Here is a 19,561-nt window from a genome sequence, read left to right as displayed (position 1 = left end):
TTTTTTTTTTTTAACCCTTAACTTCTGTGTATTGGCTCAAGAGTGGTAAGGGTGGGCAATGTGGGTCAAGTGACTTGCCCAGGGTCACACAGCTGGGAAGTGTCTTGAGGCCGGATTTGAACCCAGGACCTCCCGTCTCTAGGTCTGGCTCTCAATCCACTGAGCTACCCAGCTGCCCCTCCCTAGAATATATTCTTAAAGAGGTTAATGGTCACCTGGAAAAGGAAAGATTATTCCCAAGGATTGAAAGATAAAAAAATAAAGGCCCAAATACACCAAGCTATTTATACTAGATCTTTGGATGTTAGCAAAAAATTGGAAACAATAGGGATGCCCATCAACTGGGGAATGATGGTGGTTACTCATTGTGGCACATGAACGTGATGGAATATCACTGTGCTATAAGAAATGGTGACTATGCCTATAAAAGAGGCTAATATGACAGAAAAGGGAAATGATAAATGTTGGAGAGAAGTGGAGAATTTGAAACACTAATACACTGTTAGAGTTGTGACTTGATCCAGCCCTTCTAGAGAGCAATTTGGAACTATGCTTAAAGGACTCTAAAACTATGCATGCGCTTTGATCCATCAAAGCCATTACTAGGTCTGCATCCCAAAGAGATTTTTTTAAAAAGCAGGGAGAAGAGGACCTCCTTGTATAAAAATGTTTATGGCAGCTCTTTTTGTGGTAGCAAAAAACTGGAAATTGAAGGGCTGTCCATCAATTGGGAAATGACTGAACAAGTTATGTTATATGATTGTGATGGAATTCTATCATGCTATAAGAAATAATGGGCAGAATGCCTTCGGGAAAATTTGAAAAGACTTACATGAACTGATGCAAAGTGAAACGGGTAGAATCAGAAGCCCATTGTACATAGTAATAGCAATATTATTTGATGAACAAGTGTGAATGATCTAGTTATTCTCAGCAATGCAGTGATCCAAGACAATTCCCTGTGACCCTGGGCAAGTCACTTAACCTCCATTGCCTAGTCCTTCACTCTTCTGAAATCAATACACATTCCAAGACAGAAGGTAAGAGTTTAAAAAAAAAAAAAAGTTTTTTCAGGGGACAGCTAGGTGGTTCAGTGGATTGACAGATAGGTCTAGAAACAGGAGGTTCTGTGTTCAAATTTGACCTGGTGACCCCTGGGCAAGTCACTTAAGCCTCATTGCCTAGCCCTTACCACTCTTCTGCCTTAGAATCAAGTGATTCTAAGACAGAAGTTAAGAGCTTAAAAAAAAAATTGGGGTGGGGGGGACGCATATGGGTGGCTCAGTGGATTGAGAGCCAGGCCTAGAGATGGGAGGTCCTAGGTTCAAATCCAGCCTCAGACACTTCCCGGCTGTGTGACCCTGGGCAAGTCACTTGACCCCCATTGCCTAGCCCTTACCACTCTTCTGCCTTGGAGCCAATACACAGTATTGACTTTAAGACAGAAGGTAAGGGTTATAAAAAAAATGTTTTTTTTTTAATTTTTTTAAGCTTTTTTAGCACCTATAGGTGATCATGTGATTTTGGATGCTTTTGTTCTTAATATGATTTGTTGATTGCTTTGCTAATGCTAAATCTTACTTGTACACCTATAATAAATCCAAATTGGTCATAATGAATTATTCCTGGGCATGTAACAATTCTGAATCAATTATCATGAATACTATTGGTCTATAGATCTCTTTCTTTGCTTTATCCTTCCCTAGTCTATATCATTATTCTATTTGCCTCATAAAAGGAATCTGGTGGAGTTTGTTCTTTCTTAACTTTTCAGAATAATCTATATAGTATTAGTAGGAATTGTTCTTTAAAAGTTTAACAGAATCCCCCTGTAAGTCAATCAGGAGATTTTTTTGCTCCTTTTTTTTTTTTTAAATGATACCATAAATGGAAAAAGTAAGAACAAAAAAATACTTCCCACCACATCTTTGCAGAGGGGGTGCACAGGTAGTTTTTTTTTTTTTGATGTATTGATATATTTTGCTAATTTTTTATAATTTTTCTTTTTAAAAAATTATTTGTTGTAAGGGATGGCCCTCTGGGGAAAGAATATGGGAGGAATAAAATTTAGGTGATGTACAAGTAATGGAAATGTATTTATTTAATTAAAAAACCCTTACCTTCCGTCTTAGAATTGATTCAAGAATCAGTTCCAAGGCAGAAGAGTGGTAAGGGCTAGGCAACTGGGGTTGTGACTCACCCAGGGTCACCCAGCTAGGAAGTTGTCTGAGGCCAGATTTGAATCCTCCCAATTCCAAGCCTGGAACTCTATCCCCTGAGCCACCTAGCTGCCCCTTAAAAGTTTATTTAAAAAAAAAAAAAGGCATAGGAAAGTAACTTTAATTCATTTTTGCCAGGTTACTGACCTGAAACCTTCACAAGACATATCTCTGCCTCAGAAGAAGGTGATCATCATGAAGGTGACGTTCGATTCCTCTGCCAGTAGAACACAAGTCCTCTCGGAATTCACGATGCTAGAAAGGAGCCCAAGGACAGTCGTGACAAAAGACCTCTGAGAATCACAGCTGAAGGCAGGTCAAGGTCAGTAAGGAAAGGCTCATCCCTTAGAGTTTGGCCTCACAGTGATGAATTCCTCAGCCATGACTACCCAAGAACCAAATATAAATGGGAACCCCAGGCCTGGGCTGCGCCCATCCCATACTCCTGTGACTATAGGAGGGCAGTAGAGGGGGGCACAAGTTTTAGATGGTCTCTTACCTTTACTGAACGACAATGACTGGAGCACAGAACTCTGCCCGAACCTTTCCTTGCTGACCTTGACCTGTCTTCTGCATCGATTCTCGGAGGTCTTTTGCCCAACCTGTCCGAGGGCTCTTTTCTGGCCTGACTCAGGAAATGCATTTTGAATTCTTTGTGTATGGGGTCTACATTTGTATCTCTGGTGCCTGGCACATAGCAGGCACTCCATATATGCTGAGTGACTGATTGGATTGAACATGGGACTCTAACTGGATACCAGAGAAAGCCCCCAAAGGTACACTACAGCCGTAAGTTTTAGACGAAAATTTTTATTTAGAATTTATTTACAAATATATATAATTTATGTAAGCATATATATTATAAAGATATATAATCATTACAAAATATAAAATAATAGCTGTGTAATTAGAAAATCTTGAACCCTTGGACTTCATCTCCCAGCATCCCTTTCCCTTTGTCCCCACATTTGCATCCTTACGTAGATAGCTAAGTTCTGTAACCCCGCCCTCTCTCTCTTTTTGCCCCAGGACCATGGCTTGGTTAGCTAGCTTTCTTACTTTAGTTATTATTAATAAGCTTTATAAAATATAATAGTATATCTTAATTTTAATCTTTACATAGCTTACACACAAATATATGAGTAGATAATTAAAATATAATATATATGTATGTGTATGTGTGTAGTAACAGCTCTTACTCAGATACACAAGAGTTTGGGGTTGGCAAAGCACTTTATCTGTGATTTCACTAAGTCCTAATAAGAACGATATAAGGCAGACAATACAAGTACTATAATCTTCAGTTTATAGATGTGGAAACGTGTTAAATGACTTGCTCTTACCTTTTGTGTACCCCTCACAGCATCAACACCAGAGCTGAGCAAACCTTACATGTAAATGCCTCAACAAAAGGACTAACTACTGGGTGGAGAAGGGTACCACTGAGGTGGCAAGAATGCCTGAGGGAGAACACACTGCCTGGGAAGGGGCTTGGATTTGGAACTGGAGATTGACCCAGAATGCCATGTTACTTTTCCTCTCATCCCATGAACTAAATCATCCCGGAGGGTCCTTTGAGCTCTGCATCTATGATGGCCACAATGTCTTCAGTTAGAAGAAATGGGAAACAATTGTGTCCACACTCTGAGGACATGTCAAATATGGCACTTTAGAAAAGATGAAGCTACCTAATTCACCTGGTTGTCTCTGAATGTCATGAGAGTAGGCACCATTTTTTTTCTCCTCGGTAGTCTCTGCTACGGGGGCCAGCAAAGACCTCAAAAGGCAGAGCATTCGAGGAAAGAAAAGGAAGTGATAAGAAGGACTGTCCCCCTGCCCATAGCTTTCAGAATATGGCCTAGAAACCTCATAGTAGCATTCCCACCTCTCTGTGGGGTAGAGATCCCATTGGAATTCATGGGACATTCCTAGTAATCAACCAGTGTTCACTAAATGTTTTGTATGTGCCCAGGACCAAAAAATAAACCAGACCCTGTCTTTAAGGGAGCAGAATGAACAGGAATGAGGGTAGAGGGGTGGGAAGGAAGCCCAGAAGGGCAAACTTGGGCTGAATTCAGAAAAGATCTGCTCACTTTCTATCCATTGGGTCTCCCCTATGGAAGAATCAACCACCATGGTAGGGAATGGGCTGCCAAGCATTGAAGGTCTTTATTGATGTGTGGTAGGTGGGAGGTTTGTTCAGACATGGAGTGAACCTTGGGAAAGATGGGAGAATCAAGTCAGACTTGAAGGTTATAAGCTAGAATGATTAAGAGAATGGTAGTGCCCTCAATAGAGTCCTATTTCCTGGGAAATCTGGAAAAAGAAAATGAGGTTTGCTTTAGATAAGAAGAGGGTGCATTAAGAGGAAATAGGGTTGAGGGGGAATGAATTTGGAGGAAGAAGAAAGGAAAAGATGGGAAGAGTAGAAGGAGAAGAGCCAAGGAAGATGGCTCCCAGACTAAGAGAACATGAGATTTGGAAGAAGTCTGAGAGGGAATGGGGAGATTTATTACCAGACTTGGAGGAAAGAGAAGGGAGGTTAAAATTGGCCACTGATACAATGGGCAAACCCCTGGACATTCCTAAAATGGGGGTCCTCCAAGGCAAATCAATGTCTGGGGGAAGAGAGGAAAGGAGAAAATTTGGAACTCAAAAAAAATTTTTTAATTTAAAAATTGTTCTTACATGTAATTAGGGGAAAAAACAAAATAAATGTAAATATAAAATAAGTACAAAATAAAATATCATTTAAAAAAACCGTGTATTGCTTCTTTGTTGTATCATGGCTTGAGCAGTAGAAAAAGCCTCCCTTTCTGAAGCCTCACGCTTCCTCCAAAGACACGTCTTTAAAAGACGCTTCCTTCTTTCCTAATTGACTTACTCAAAAAGAAGATAGTAATGGCAGCCACCTGACCAGTCTTCCCATGCTCCCGGTCGACATTGCCCTGAGTCACTTCCTCCCTGGCCCGCCAGGATTTCTGGGAAATGTAGTCCTAAGGTAGCACGAGGCTTCTGCGCATGCCCGACGTGGCCCTATAGGTTTCTCTAGACTGGAGCTGCGCCAGTTGGACCAGGCCTTGGATGAGAGCCCCCTCTTGTGGTGGGGTGATCTCAGCTCTAGGTTGGAGGGCCTTTAAGGCCGGGCCTCACAATGCTCAGCCCACGTAAGGGCTGAGTTGTTTAGAGTTTGTAGGATCATAGATTAGAGAGGGGAAGGGATGGAGCATTTATTAAACATCTCCTTTGGGCCAGCACTGTGCTAATGCTTTACAGATGTCTAATTGGATTTGGAAGAGACACGCATTGGGTGTATTTTTAGAACCAGACAACATGCTTTATCCACCTGCCCATGAGTGTTTGGGCTTAGGACAGAGGCTGGAGTGACCCTGGCCTAGCATCTCTGCCAGTCACCTAAAATTCCTGTCCTAGCAAAGTATCCACGTGGCCTCCCACCATCCAAGGGTCCCTTTGCCTGAGATAGAGGCTGTTCCCCACCCTGCTTTCTCATCTCTGACAGACTTCCCAAGCTCCACAAAGTCCTGTCTCAAATTGCTTAACTTGCATTTTACAATCAATTGATAAAAGTAAATTATGTACCAGCCAGAGGTCTCTGGTGCTGTGGCTGAAACTTACCCCACTGGCCTGATCCTTGCTTTTGCAGAGGGACAACCCTTCATCTCCAGGGTCAAATCTCAGCCAACCAATCACCTTGCCTCCCAGTTTCTAATCTACATCTTTTTATCAATCCACAATAATATCATGGAAGACTTGTCTCTCCTCCCTGAGCTATCATGAAACAACCTGATTGGCCTGTCCCCTCCATCTCTCAGAATCCCTAAATAAAAACAAGTTCTTTGAAGACTTGGCCACCACCACCTTCTGTATGCAATCTGGCCTTGATCACCTCAGCCGTCGGTTCTCTCATCTTCCACGAATGGCCTCATATTTGTTTATGTGCTGCCTTGTGACTTCTGTAATACTTCTGCAAGAAGCCATATTGGGCCAGGATAGTTGCCAGTTACTGAGGTTGGAATACAGAATGCAGGAGTGGCATGAGACCAAAAAAGTCTGTTAAGAGCACCCTATAAATTGATGCCGATTCCTCTTCTCATGGTCTCAGTCTTGAGAATGGTGGGAGGGCAGGCATTTCAAAATTGAGCTCACTGCTCATCCAGTGCTACCAGCATCCAGTCCTATACATCATCATTATACATCTTTCTAAACACCAACAAGAAGATCAACATTGAAGATCAACTCTGTTAAACCAAACCAACTTAAATTGAGCTAGAACATCAAGCAACTGAAGTCAGGTCTTTAGGCCTGACTAAGGCAATTAGCCTGGCAGGTTCAGTAAATCAGCTTCACCTGAAAACTCCTGAAAATTATTATAGGCTTATTAGTTAAACAAGATTCTATGATTTATTCCCAGTCCCTCTTTCCTCTTTATTTCAACCTATCCTTTCCCTAACCTTGTTTCCCTTCATTAAATAAGTTAAAAACAGAGAGGAGCCTGTACTGACGTGATCTATGCTGAAGATTCTTAGGGGAAAGGTGTCAGTTAAAATTTCTCCTTTCTCCCATCAAGCTCATTCAAGAGATTACTGATCTTCTATCATCAAGATCAACATCACAGCCAACAAATCGAAATCAGTTTGAGTTTATTAACACTCATCACATTTAAAGAACTAAGTTCACTTAGCACTGACAGTTGGGGAAGAATCTTTTACTTTCTCATTGGTTAGTTGTGAAGAAGGAATCAACCAAATGGTGGGGCCTATCAGCTGGTTTAACACAGAACAAACACACACACAGCTGCAGTCACTTAATCTTATTTAAAGCAACATCATTCAGCTGGGTTAAATCATCTAGATAAGAGGTCTCAAAACCTCCTTTACACTTCTTGCGCATGTCTCATGAATGGGTTAGCAGCAATCAAATCTCCCCCCCCAAAAAATATGCTCCCAGAAATGGGCCTACTCTTTACAGAAAAATAAAAATTCTTGTTCAGTTGTTTCTGACTTTAGACACTGTACTTTACAAATATCTCATTTGATCTTCACAACAACACTGAGGAGTAGGAATTGTTCATTATCTCCATTTTACAGATGAGCAAGCAGGCAAACAGGTTCAGTGACTTGCCCAAGGTCACACAGCTCGTGTCTAAGGCTGGATTTGAACTTGTCTATCTCTAGATCCAGTGAGCCATCTAGCTGCTTTCAGCCTTTCCCACCCCACCACATGAAGTCATTTGCCCAATCTCTTAGCTAATTTTTGCTTAAGTAACACAATAGCAGGGTAAGTTTTGCGTCACCTTTTGTGTGAATCTCGACGTTTCAAGTGTAACTATAGATATACTATATTCTACTACTTTTTAATCTATTCTGGTATTCTCTTCCTTTTTTATTGGTGAGTTCATCTCATTTACATTCATAATTATAATCATTAGTCATCCTATTCTCTTATATTTCCTTCCCTTGGGAAAAAACGCTCCTTTCTTAGGATCAATATTAAGTACTGGTTCCAAGGCAGGAGAGTGGTAGCAGCTGGGCAATGTGAGTTAAGTGACTTGCCCAGGGTTCACAGAATTAGGCAGAATCTGAACCCAGTACCTCTCTAGTTCTGGCTCTTTCCTTAAGTGTCTTTTAAGAATAAGGTGAGAGGAAAGAGTTTATTCAGCACCAGTTTTCCAGGTTTGAATCAATCTGCTTCTAGACCTTATCTTGTTCTCTTTTGCTCAAACCCCAAATACGGGTTCTTATCCTTTCTTTTTCATCCTCCTCTACAAGATCCACCCCACGTGCTTAGAATTTGCCTTTCCTATAACTAGTACATCCATTAATCTGCCCTTTTATTCTACCATCTCCTCCAAACCCTCTTCCTATTGAGTGAAATGTGTTTCTGCACAACTCTTCCACCCTTTGACTACTTCGAGATTTGTGTCGCCCACTCTCGCCAAGCCTTCCTTTTCTGATTGTACACCCCCTCCCCTCCTCTTTAATTATATCATTTAATTATATCTGAGAATCATCAGCATAGAGATGATCATTGAATCTCCGGGAGCTGAGGAGCTCTCCCAGAGACAAAAGATAGCGGGAGAGGAGCTGGGGACCATGTGAGGGCCTGATAAAAGCTCTGCGGAGGAGAAGACAAGTGGCCAGAGGTGACGACCTCCTTCCTGCCCAGGGCTGACACTCATCCAGTCCTTCAAGGTCTGATATCTCTTCGGCTTACGTCCTCCTTCCTGCGAGCCATGATTGTTACATCAGAAAACAGAATTCCACGGGATGGAGTTAGGGAGCTCTAAAGGGAAGGTGGAATCAGGGAAGGCTTCCTGGAGGAAGCTGGCAAGTGATGGGCGGAAGGACCAGGGGGAAAAGGGCTGGAACCAAGCGCCAGAAATTTCCGGAGTGGCCTCGGCCTTAAAAAGAACGGAGAAGCAGTGACTCGGTGAGCCCAGTAGGAGGGCTCTAAGGCGCCTTGCTGCCTCACTACCTTTCCCAGCAACCCTTCTGGTTGTATGATGTCACTTCCTCCCTAGCAACAGAGCACCGGAAACTAACCATTTCCGGGTTTCGGCCTCCTGCTATTTGCGGCCGCTTCGCCTTCTCTCACGCAGCCTCAGCGCGGGCTCCAGCTCAGCCCGGACCAAGGTGTACCCCATCAGAGACCGAGGTAGGACCGGGCGGGGTCCGGGATGCGGAGGGAAGCGCAGACTCGCGAACCGTTCCTTTCCGCTTCTGGAGGCGGAGTCAACCCAGCCGCGCTTGCGCTCTCCTCTGGCCTGTCCGCGCGCCTACTTCCGCCAATTGGCATATTTATTGGCCAGCGCGGGGGTGGGGCTATATCTGTAGCCCAATCAGGCGCTGCCGCCGACACTTAACTCTGATGCTCTTCTCTTGTGAGCTGCCCCCTCCCTCCGTGCCTCCTTTGAGTGCTCTTCCCTCCCCAGACTTTCCTTTCTGCCTCTTCCACCTTTGCCCCTGGTACTAACCCTCCCACTTCTTCCCGGGCTGGAATCCAGGGCTCAAGCTGGAGAGTCATCAGCTGGCAATCGGCATACACTTGACACACGCATACATTGTTGGTGGAGTTGCCTTAAAAGGCCCAGTTACTGAGGAAATAGACAAGACTACAAGCATTTACTAAACGCCTACTTAAGTGCCCAACTCGCGCCATTTTGGAGCCAACCCCCACGCAGTCTCTGAAGGTCCCGAGGCAAATGGGAAAGACCCCATCACCAGGGGAGGGACAGCGTGTAACAGTGAGGAAGATGAGAACAGGGAACATCTCGGGGAGCGTTGCCTCCGTTATCTGTTATGATGCTGAGGAGTATGCACTGCTACTCTCCTTCATTGCCTGTCAGGATGCACCGCACATTTGAACTCCGCCACCTGCTCCCCAAGTCCATCATTCAATGCCCATGCGGCCCAGCTGCCTCCAGGCGGTCACAAATGCGTGCACGTGTAGCCCATATAGACCCAGTAATAGGCGCATCAAGGTCTGGGCAGCATCTAGAGTCAAGGCTTGGGGAAGGGAGATGGCTGCAAGGGCTTCATGGAGAGCAGCTCAGATTGAGGGGTCAGTGCTTGGGGACCCCCAGCCTCAACACTACCAATTTGGTTACTTTTCCTGGAGGGTCAGTTGAAGAGGACAGAGACCAGACAGGCTAGTCAGTGCTGGAGGAGGGTCTGGTCTTGAGTAGGTGGCCTGGAGAAAAGGGGATGAATGAGGGACATGTTCCTTCTCTGGACCCTCCAGCATATCTTCCTGCAGCCCACTGGGCTGCAGCCTTTAACCCAATGCTTGTCCTCCTCCCATTTTCCAAATCTTTTCCCCTTCCTTGAAATGTCTTTTTCTTCTCCTTCCTTCAAGTCCTCCCCTTCCCCATCTTTGACTCCATCCTCCTGCCTTTCTCTTTCCTTCTTCTTTTCTTCTTCCCCCTTTCCTCTACTTTGTCTTTCCTTGTCTCCCTGTCATCCTCCTTCAACCTCTCATTGTCTTCCTCCTGTTGCACCAAAGACCTTGAACCTAGGCCTTGGAACTTGTGTGTTTTGCAAAATATGTTTTAAATAAATGGATTTGAGAAAAACTGTTTTTCTTTAGAATTCTATGTATTTTGTGCATTTCCAGATATTATTCTGAGAACTGGTCTCTAGGTTTCATCAAATTGCCAAAAGGATCCATGCAACAAAAAATGCCAAGCGCCTCTGGCTTTCCCTCTCAAATCCATCCTCTGCATAACTGTCAGAATAAAATCCACATGGAAGGATGTCAGTCCTCCGCTCAGAAGGTTTCAGTTGTTCCCTGCCTTGACAATCCTGGCCAATCTTCCTTTCCAGGTTCATTTCCCATGACTCTCCTTGCTTACTGAATATCCCAGCCTAACTGGACCTGGAGTGTGTTTTTTAACCTTGACAATCTATCTCCTCTCTCCATGCATTTCTGCCATTCCCTCCACCATGTAAACACCAGAAAGGCTTTCACTGCCCACCTCTGCCCCTGGTGATCCTTGCCATCCTTCAGACCTCATTTCAGGAGCCAAATCTTCCATAAAAGCTGTGTTCCTCTCCCCTAGTTCCTAGCGCTTTCTCTACTTTCTAAATATCTTTTTTTCATATCTACATATAAATTGTATTCCCTTGTAGAATGTAAGCTTCTTGAGGTCAGGGTCTGCTCTGTTTCTGTTCTTGTATTGCTCAGTGCACAATAGGATGGGGGGGGGGGGGCTGTACTTAGTAGGTGTTTCCTTTGGATTTGTTGAATAAATAGAACGTTTGAACTCCTTCATGAGTTCTCTTTAGTCTCTCTCTAACCAGGAAACATGCTAGGATTTCCAGACTTTGGGTCTAGACAAGCCAGGGCCAGTTCCTCTAAAGTCTCCTCTCTGCTCTCCAGGGCTGACTCAGGCTGAAGATTCTGTTTCAGAAGCATTGAGCAAAGCTATGGCCTTTCTCCTGCCATCCAGGGCTCCCCAGGTAAGCAGGAGTTTGCTTTGTTTTGTTTTGTTTTTCTGAAATAAATACCTTTGGTTTCCAGTTAGGAATAGGTTTCCTTTCCATATCCTCTGACTCAAGAAACTGAGCCCATCAGGAGTCAGGCCAAGGTGGTGCCTTAGAGATCTTTTATCCAGTCCCCTTTCCCTTTTTACAGAAGAGAAAACTAAGGCTCAGGAAAGGGAAATGACTCATCTATGGTCATACGGGTCATAAGAAGCAGAGGCGGGCAGCTGGGTAGCTCAGTGGAGTGAGAGCCAGGCCTAGAGACGGGAGGTCCTGGGTTCAAATCCGGCCTCAGACACTTCCCAGCTGTGTGACCCTGGGCAAGTCACTTGACCCCCATTGCCCACCCTTACCAATCTTCCATCTATGAGACAATACACCGAAGTACAAGGGTAAAAAAAAAAAAAAAGAAGCAGAGGCAGTACCTCTAGCCCTTTTCGCTGTCCTGGGATACTTTCCCAGAGGATATTTCCTCCTTGTCACCTGATTGACTCTCTGTTTCTTTCCTCCAGAGCTTTTATTTCTTTTCTCTCTTTTGCATCATATAGTCCTTTCAGAAAATCCAAATTGGTTTCCCTTGAGTTTCATTGGTTACATAGTAGGTACTCCATCTTTTGGGGAGATATACAGTCATTTTTGATGCTGGTCAGAGTATTTTTAGGTTTCCTCATCTCGTCAGCTTTCCTTCCCTGGGTAGATGTTGCGCCTAAGCCAGGATCCGCCTGCCCCCAGTGGCACTTTTGAGTGTCGTAGTTGTGTTGGGTCTCACTGCAGGTCTCTTGGATTCCTGCACTGACCTCCATGTCCTGGAATAGTTTGACACCCCCCATTTATGGCCCTTCCTGGAAACAATGGCTGTGTATGAAAAAAGGTGTGTGTGAATGGCTTAGCTGGATAACTGGGCTGGCTGTCTTCAAGCACTTGGAAAGTTATTGTGTAAAAGAGGAATTCAGTTTGGCTCTTTTGGCAGAAGAAGGAGCCAGAGGCTGCCCTGAGGTCAATGTAGACCCAGGTTGGTGGGTTCCCTCTTGTTTCATGAAGGTCTTCCTTCTGGCAGAAGAGCTTCTAGAGCACATTCCAGACCATCCTTTTAGCCTAGGTGACCCTCCAGACCTCCCTCTAAAACCTCGTGACCATGCTTGCACACCATGTCGTGGTCAGAAAACGACTCAGTTGTCCCTGAATCGAAAGTGAGCAGAAGCTGCTCGTCCCCTTTGGTGATGTGTCCCAGTCTAGTTACAACCTACGGTAGGATCTCTCCGATACTGGACGTGGAGCACTTGTGAGCCGCACCCCCTGTGATTCCTCTGATCTTCACTTTTCCTCCCAGGGCCACAGGCCACATAATTCTCACCTGGAACCTACCAGTGTATCTGCTGTTTCAGGAATCTGTGACATTCAAGGATGTGGTTGTGGAGGAGTGGGGGCACTTGTGCCCCTCTCAGAAGAGTCTCGACAAGGAAGTGATGCTGGAGAATTATAGGAACTTGGTCTACCTAGGTAAGGAGGGATTCCCCAGGCCTTAGAATCTGCCCTTTGGGGAGGTTTTACTTCCTTTACTACATGATGGGGGTCCTTGTGAGTGCTTTCGTCCTTGCCATTGATTTCCCCATCTTACCTGGGCTGGCAGGCTCCTAATACTGGCTGGCACTGCAGACTTCACCTGCTCCGTTTTTCTGGCCTGCGCCACTTCTCTCCTCCATAGGCATCCTGAGGACTCACCATGTTGGTAGCCAACTTCATGCAGGTGCCCATTTACTCTTCTGCCTCTCAAAACTCTCCCAAACTCGAGGATCCCTCCAGCAACAGAGAGTGAAGGTGGCTGCCACCATGCCCAGCTCTTGTGAGGGCGCCTCTAGGAGGCCCCAGTGAAAGGGTTTCTGCCATTGGGAGGGGCCACTTCTGTTGTCCCCAAGGCCGGACCTCCTCCAGTCCAGGCTCTTCTCAAGGTCCCAGGACAGTTGCTCAGATATCTGAAATGTTTCCCTCCACGTAGTAGGGCCCGGGTCACGTGAACAGATCTTCTTTCTTGTCCCAAATTGACCTTGTGACCCATTTTCCCATACTTCCTAGGAACATAATTCTGTGCTCCTCAGGTTCTGTTGTCCTGCCCTCCCAGCATGTCTGTTTGTCCCCAAAGAGAGAAGGGATGGGAATTCCATTTGGGGCGTCTCTAAAGCCAGCACCTCCCCATTTCCAATGAGCAGGACTGACCGCCTCCAAACCAGATGTGATTTACCAGTTGGAGCAAGTGGAAGGTTCTTGGGTGCCCGAAGGAGAGGTCCCAGCAGCCAGCTGTCCAGGTGAGTGAGGGAAAGCCAGGGAGGTTCCTTCTTGCAGACAACATCTCAGCTGATCATGCTGGGGGCAGTGCTCTGAAAGCACTTTTGGGGGGGGAGGAGTTCTGCTCCAAGCTCCCCCAGACCCACGGACAAGAACTGGGGAGAGCCTCATGTGCACCCCAGTCCAGCACACCTAGGGCCCTCTGCAGGGGCAGCTCTGACCACCTCATGCCCAGCCCTGTCTAAGGGCCTCCCATTGTCCCCAGGGGACAGTCCTGGTCCCTCTGTCAGACCCTGGAAGCTCTTCCCAGAAGGCCTCTAGCCTTTCCTCCCTCTCAGGCTGGGCCACATAATGTTTCTGCCTCTTTCCTATTGTCACAGGACTGAATGTCACTGCCACTCCATGCCTTTCCATTGGCCAGCCCCTTGTGTGGGAAGCCCTTCCTCCTCCCCTCTGCCTCTTGGACCCCCCCAATTCCTCCAGGCATTAGGGCTCCCCTCTCCTTGCCCTCCTGGTCATTTGTCTTCTTTTTCCTCACCTTGGGTACAAGCGGCCTGTGAGCTCCTGAAGGCAGGGATTGTCTCCTTAGCACCTGGCAGGCACTTGGGAAATGCTTGTGGCTGAATAGATTTGGGTGCCCTCTGGCGCCCCAGAGAGCCATTCCCCATTTCTGCCACCTTCTCCTCTGCAGCCATGCGCCTGCTTTCCCTCCCTTGACTATTCATTTATTCATTTTATCCTTTTAAAAAATAGCTTTTGTCTGTTCTGTGCCAGGCCCTGCAGTCAGCCTTGAGGGGGCAAATACAAAGGAGAAGCCAATCCTGCCCTCAGGGAGGGTGCCCGCCTCTGGGGAGCCCAGGAGAGACTGAGAACTGCACAGATGGACAGTGACTGGGGGTGGGGACCCCAGAGATTCTTGTGGAAGGGAGAGGAAGAGTTTGTGAGGACTGAAAGCATTCCAGACCCAGACACAGGGACCTCGGGATGTCCTGGGGAGAGCAGTGAAAGGCCAGCCTGCTGGGACCCAGGGAACAGGCCAGGCCAGTGGGCACAGGGCGCTGCATGATGTGCTTGGGCTTTATTCTGATCAGGGCATGTAGCACTGGGTCAAGAACTTCAATACTCAACACTGGGACAACTTTGGAGACTTACTATTGTAGCAGAGTAAATGATTAAAACTAAAACTGGTCAACTGTAGAGTAAATGACTTATTTACGTTGAACAATTTCAGTTCAAGGGCCCGGCGGGCTTTTTCTTTCGTCCGTTCCTCCCCAGAGCCTTTTCCTGTTTTGTGCTCAGTCTGTGTGCTTTCTGTTCTTTGGGTCTGCTCGTTGTGTTTGTGTTATTCTTCCTGGTATTCCTCGTGCCTTCATGGCATTAGGGTCTTCTCTTGCATTTTTCTTCTGTGGTCCAGACTTGTCATAGCATCTGTGTGGGGAACTCCTTCCACTCTTTTGTAACTGATGGCCTTGAGAGAGCCCAGAGAAATGAAGTGATAGACCCACAGCCTCACTCTTCAGTCGCCCTTCAGTAGGAAATGAGAATTTGCAGATTGGAAGGACAAACCGGAACCTCATTTCAAAACTCAGAAATAGAAATAATTCAGTATGTTAGAAATCATAGACTCCCCAAGTGTGTCCCTAAGACAGATTCATAGACAGGTTTGTCATCCTCCTTGTTCAGGGCTCTTATCCCCAAGCCAGTGACTGGTTCTTTTCACATTCCATAGCTGGGTTTCCTTTGGGATCCTCTCCATTTTACTTTATACATTCAAAACCACTCATCCTGAGAAGGGGTCCTCCAGCTTCCCAGACTGCCCTGCAGGTCCATAACCCAAGAAAGGTTCAGAAGCTCCACGTGGAGTGAAAAAAAAATCACACCCCTGATAATAAGGGACTTCATAGATTTCAGATGCCCACATGCCATCAGCATTTACCTTTAATTAGGCTGCAGAATTTTGTTTCACCAAAATGTTTCTTTTTAATATAATCGTCTCCATCGTCTCCAGTTTTCCTTCTGTTTGTTCAGCAGAGGCCTTCTCCTTCCACAGTTGGCCATTCCTTCTTTTCAATATATACGTTAACTTTAACAGAACAGTGGCTTAAATTCTCTTTTGGCTCCTAGGTAATATCGTTCTTCTGTAATATATGTATATAACATAAGTGGGGAAACAGGCTTTTATTTAGTTGTAGTTGATTCTACTTTCTGCCTACTACAGTAGACCCTCCTATATTTTTTGTTCTCAAATGACAGAAATGACCAATAAGGTTTGCATATGCCACAATGTGTTCAACCATCACCAAACCCCAGGATGCATGGGTTGTTTTCCACCATGTGCGGCTTCAAATAAAGCTGCTATGAACATTTTTGTAGTAAAAGTTCTGTTTTCTTTCTGTAATATACTTTGTCAGAAGCCTCGTAAGGGTTTAATGATTCGCATTCTCTGGTACTGGCTGAATGGGCCATATTACTTTGCAAAAAGGTGATATTCGTTCATTCATTCAATCGGCAAACATTTTTTAAAAATTTTCTTTATTTTATTCCAGTAACAAATCTACACATAAGTTTTCCATGGTTCCATGATTCATGGGGTCTCCCTCCCCTCTTCCCTCCCCTCTCCCAGAGTTGACAAGCAATTCCACTGGGTCATACACATATTATCACTCAAAACCTATTTCCGTATTATTCATTTTTATAATAGAGTAATTTTTAAAAAACAAAATCCCAAATTATATGCCCATATAAATAAGTGATAAATCATATGTTTTCTTCTGGATTTCTACTCCCACAGTTCTTTCTCCAGATGTATATAGCGTTCTTTCTCGTGAGTCCTTCAGCATTGACTAGGATCATTATATTGCTATTAGTAGCAGAGTCTATTACCTTTGATCGTCCCACAATGTTTCAGTTACAATGTATAATATTTTCCTGTTTCTGCTCATTTCACTCCGCATCATTTCATGGAGGTCTTTCCAGTTCTTACAGAAATCCATCAATTCATCATTCCTTATACTACAATAATATTCCATCACCATCATATACCACAATTTGTTCAGCCATTCCCCAATTGAGGGACACCCCCTCATTTTCCAATTTTTTGCCACCACAGTTTCTTACAGATTTTGAAATCAAGATTTTTAGCAGAAATAATTACTATAAATTGTTTTGTCCCTGAATATATTCCCTTCCTTTTTCTGAGTTCTTGCTTTTTTTTGCTAAAGGAGAAAAAGCCGTCTAGAATTCCATAAAAATCAATGAATGTATAAGAATTTCCTTCTTAATAATTGCATCATATATATATATAATTTTTGTTTTAAAAAATTTTAGTGTGTACTTTTTATTCTCTCATGATTTGTTCATTGACTTATTGGCAACTTCCCATTATATTCAATGTGAGATGTGGATATAATCTGAATGTAACTTGACTATATAGTTTTTGAAATTAATTTTATTGACTAATGATTTTCTTGTCATTTCTGTCTTAATCTTGGATATGTGCCTTATATTCTCATTGAGATGATCTTGTCTAACCATTGATGTCTTTTTCTAACTCTTAACAAATACCAGATAGTTTGGTAAAAATTGCTTTGTATAGAGTTATTTGAGACGTAGACATGTAAGTCCCTTTCTCCTTTTCCCATCTGCTTGCTTCCTTTTAATATTCTTAACCATTTGTTCTTTCACATACATTTTTGTTATTTCTATTTAGAAAACCCTTTTGTTATGTCATTTTTATCAGAAATTTTGATTTGGTTGGTAATAATCATATCTAAAAATGAATTTTATAGTGTGGCAGAACTGTCCTTGACAATGAAAGCACAATAGAGGTTGATTGCCATCTTGGGTACCATCATGGAGAAGTAGAAAGTTGAACTTGGAGTAAAAGCCCTTGCAGGTCCTGACTTTGTTAATTAGTCATGTCTCCAGATGTGTCCTTAAGGGAAGCATTAAATTACTCTGACATTGTTTTCTCATTTGGAAAATGGAATGACCCACCTTTCTGTTGTCACTAGGTTGTTTTGAGGAGCAGTGTAATCACTGTTCCTCATATCATTTGTTCCATGTTTTAAAGTTTGACAGTGATTTTTCTGAATGGATAAAGCAGAAAATAGGGTTAAGGATACTATACAAGTGTCAGGGAATATTTACATTTTTAATTTCTTTCAGATTTTGAAACTAGACCTGAAACTACACAGTCATTTCCAGAACTGGGCTTTTCTATGGAAATATCATCCCACGAGGGCTTTCTAACACATGATCCTTGTGTCTCTCCTTTGAGAGAGGCCTTGGAATGTGATTCCTGGCTAGAGAGGCCTTGGAGCAATGAAGGAGAGAAAATTTCTGAGTATAATGAATGTGAAAAGGCCTTCTATGGTGTTATAGGTATATAGGGTACAAGGGAGATATAGAGATATAGTGATGGTGATGATGTGTATCTATCTATGATCTCCTCAGCTGCGGTTGGTTGGAGGAACACCTGCTCCTATTACCCTAACTGCTGCTGCAAGTTATCCCCTTCCTCTAACAGCTGCCCAAGTAAGGACCCTCGAGAGGTTAGATAGATGGGTAACCTTTCAGGTCCAACCTGGGTTGGATAAATTAGTATTGGGCTATTGATCTGCCTTGGATAACGTTCAGGATCTGACTGCGTTTGACTCCCTTCCCAAGGGCCATGATAGAAAGACCACCCAGGAAGGTACTTGTTGTTGAATACTCTTTATCTATAAATAGGGAAAGGATAACAAGGTCAAGGATTGGGGATTGGAAATCCTATTGATCTATTATCTATAGACTAAATAACAATCAGGACTGGAGGCTATTGATCAGGTGGAAGCTGGATATTTCACCTCTCCTCTACCTCTGGCCAGACCTGGCCACAGCCAAGCCAGAGAATAGGGAGGCTATTGCTGCAGATGTATTGATGGTATTTATTCTCTCAGCTCTCTTATCACCAGTGTTGGTGATTCACTAGCTCTCGCAGTCTATCAGGAAATAGATTCAGGTTTATTCCTACCCTCTTCTTCTTAAATCATCGGGCAACCCTTCAACCACCCTTCCAGCTACCCACTACCCAGATTGAACCACAGAGGTTGGCAGAGATCTGTGATCTCCAATTCTCAGCCTCTGAGTCCAGAGACTTCAGAGCTCAGAGACTTCTCAGTCCAGAGACCTTAGTCCAGAGACCTCCCTCAAAGTCGCTGTGAGGGGCATTTATAGGGTGAGGCCAACTGACGTTTGCCCCTGGCTCTTGGCACCTGGGAACATTCTGAGTCTCTCAACTGCCATCCCTGTCAGACAAGGTGGCATCCATCTCTTCCCAGATTATTGAATATAACAATGGTCATATAAGACTTTCTGAACATCAGAAGATTACTACCAGAGAGAAGACTAATGAATATAAGCAGTGTGGGAAAGCCTTTTATCAGAAGTCAGGACTAAGTAACCATCAGAGAATTCATACTGGAGAGAAGCTTTATGTATGTAAATGTGCGAAATTCTTCAGCTGCAAATCAGCCCTTACTGCCATTGGCGACAGACCTTATGAATGTAATGTTTGTGGGAAAGTCTTTCATCAGAGGTCAGGATTTACTGAATATCAGAGAAGTCATACAGGAGAAAAACCTTATGAGGGTAAAGAATGTGGGAAGACTTTCTGACAAAACGTATACCTTAACAGCCATCTGAAAATTCATACTCAAGAGAAGCCTAATGCCTGTACTAACTGTGAGAAATCTTTCAGCTACAAGTCAGCCCTTACTTCCCATTACAGACTTCATATTGGTGCTAGGCCTTGTGAATGTAAAGAATATGGGAAGACCTTTCATCTGAGGTTAGGACTTGCTGAACATCAGAAAATTCATAGTGGAGAAAAGCCTTATGAATGTAAAGAATATAGGAAGGCCTTCCAACAGCATGTACCCCTAACTTCCCATCAGAAAATTCACATTAGAGAGAATTATTTTGAATGTACTATAAGTGGAAAGTCCTTCAACCTGCAAGTCCACCCTGACTTCTCATTCCAAAACTCACTCTGGCAATAGACCTTATCCATGTACC

The 19,561-nt window shown here is 44.1% G+C and overlaps 1 protein-coding gene across 1 annotated transcript; it reads left to right on the top strand.

Annotated features, from left to right (window-relative positions):
* The first annotated feature begins 8,260 nt into the window (after positions 1 to 8,260).
* Positions 8,261 to 14,686, top strand: LOC123230438 (zinc finger protein 184-like). Its single transcript, XM_044656599.1, has 6 exons — positions 8,261 to 8,334; positions 8,767 to 8,894; positions 11,118 to 11,197; positions 12,607 to 12,721; positions 13,429 to 13,524; positions 14,279 to 14,686. The coding sequence occupies exons 1-6, from the start codon at positions 8,261 to 8,263 to the stop codon at positions 14,371 to 14,373; spliced, it is 588 nt and encodes a 195-aa protein (XP_044512534.1). The 3' UTR covers positions 14,374 to 14,686.
* Positions 14,687 to 19,561: the final 4,875 nt, after the last annotated feature.

Source organism: Gracilinanus agilis, chromosome 1 (assembly GCF_016433145.1).
Source record: "Gracilinanus agilis isolate LMUSP501 chromosome 1, AgileGrace, whole genome shotgun sequence".
Classification (NCBI taxonomy): Eukaryota; Metazoa; Chordata; class Mammalia; order Didelphimorphia; family Didelphidae; genus Gracilinanus; species Gracilinanus agilis.
The sequence above is the reverse complement of the archived record's forward strand: the minus strand, read 5'-3'. Positions and strand labels throughout refer to the sequence as shown.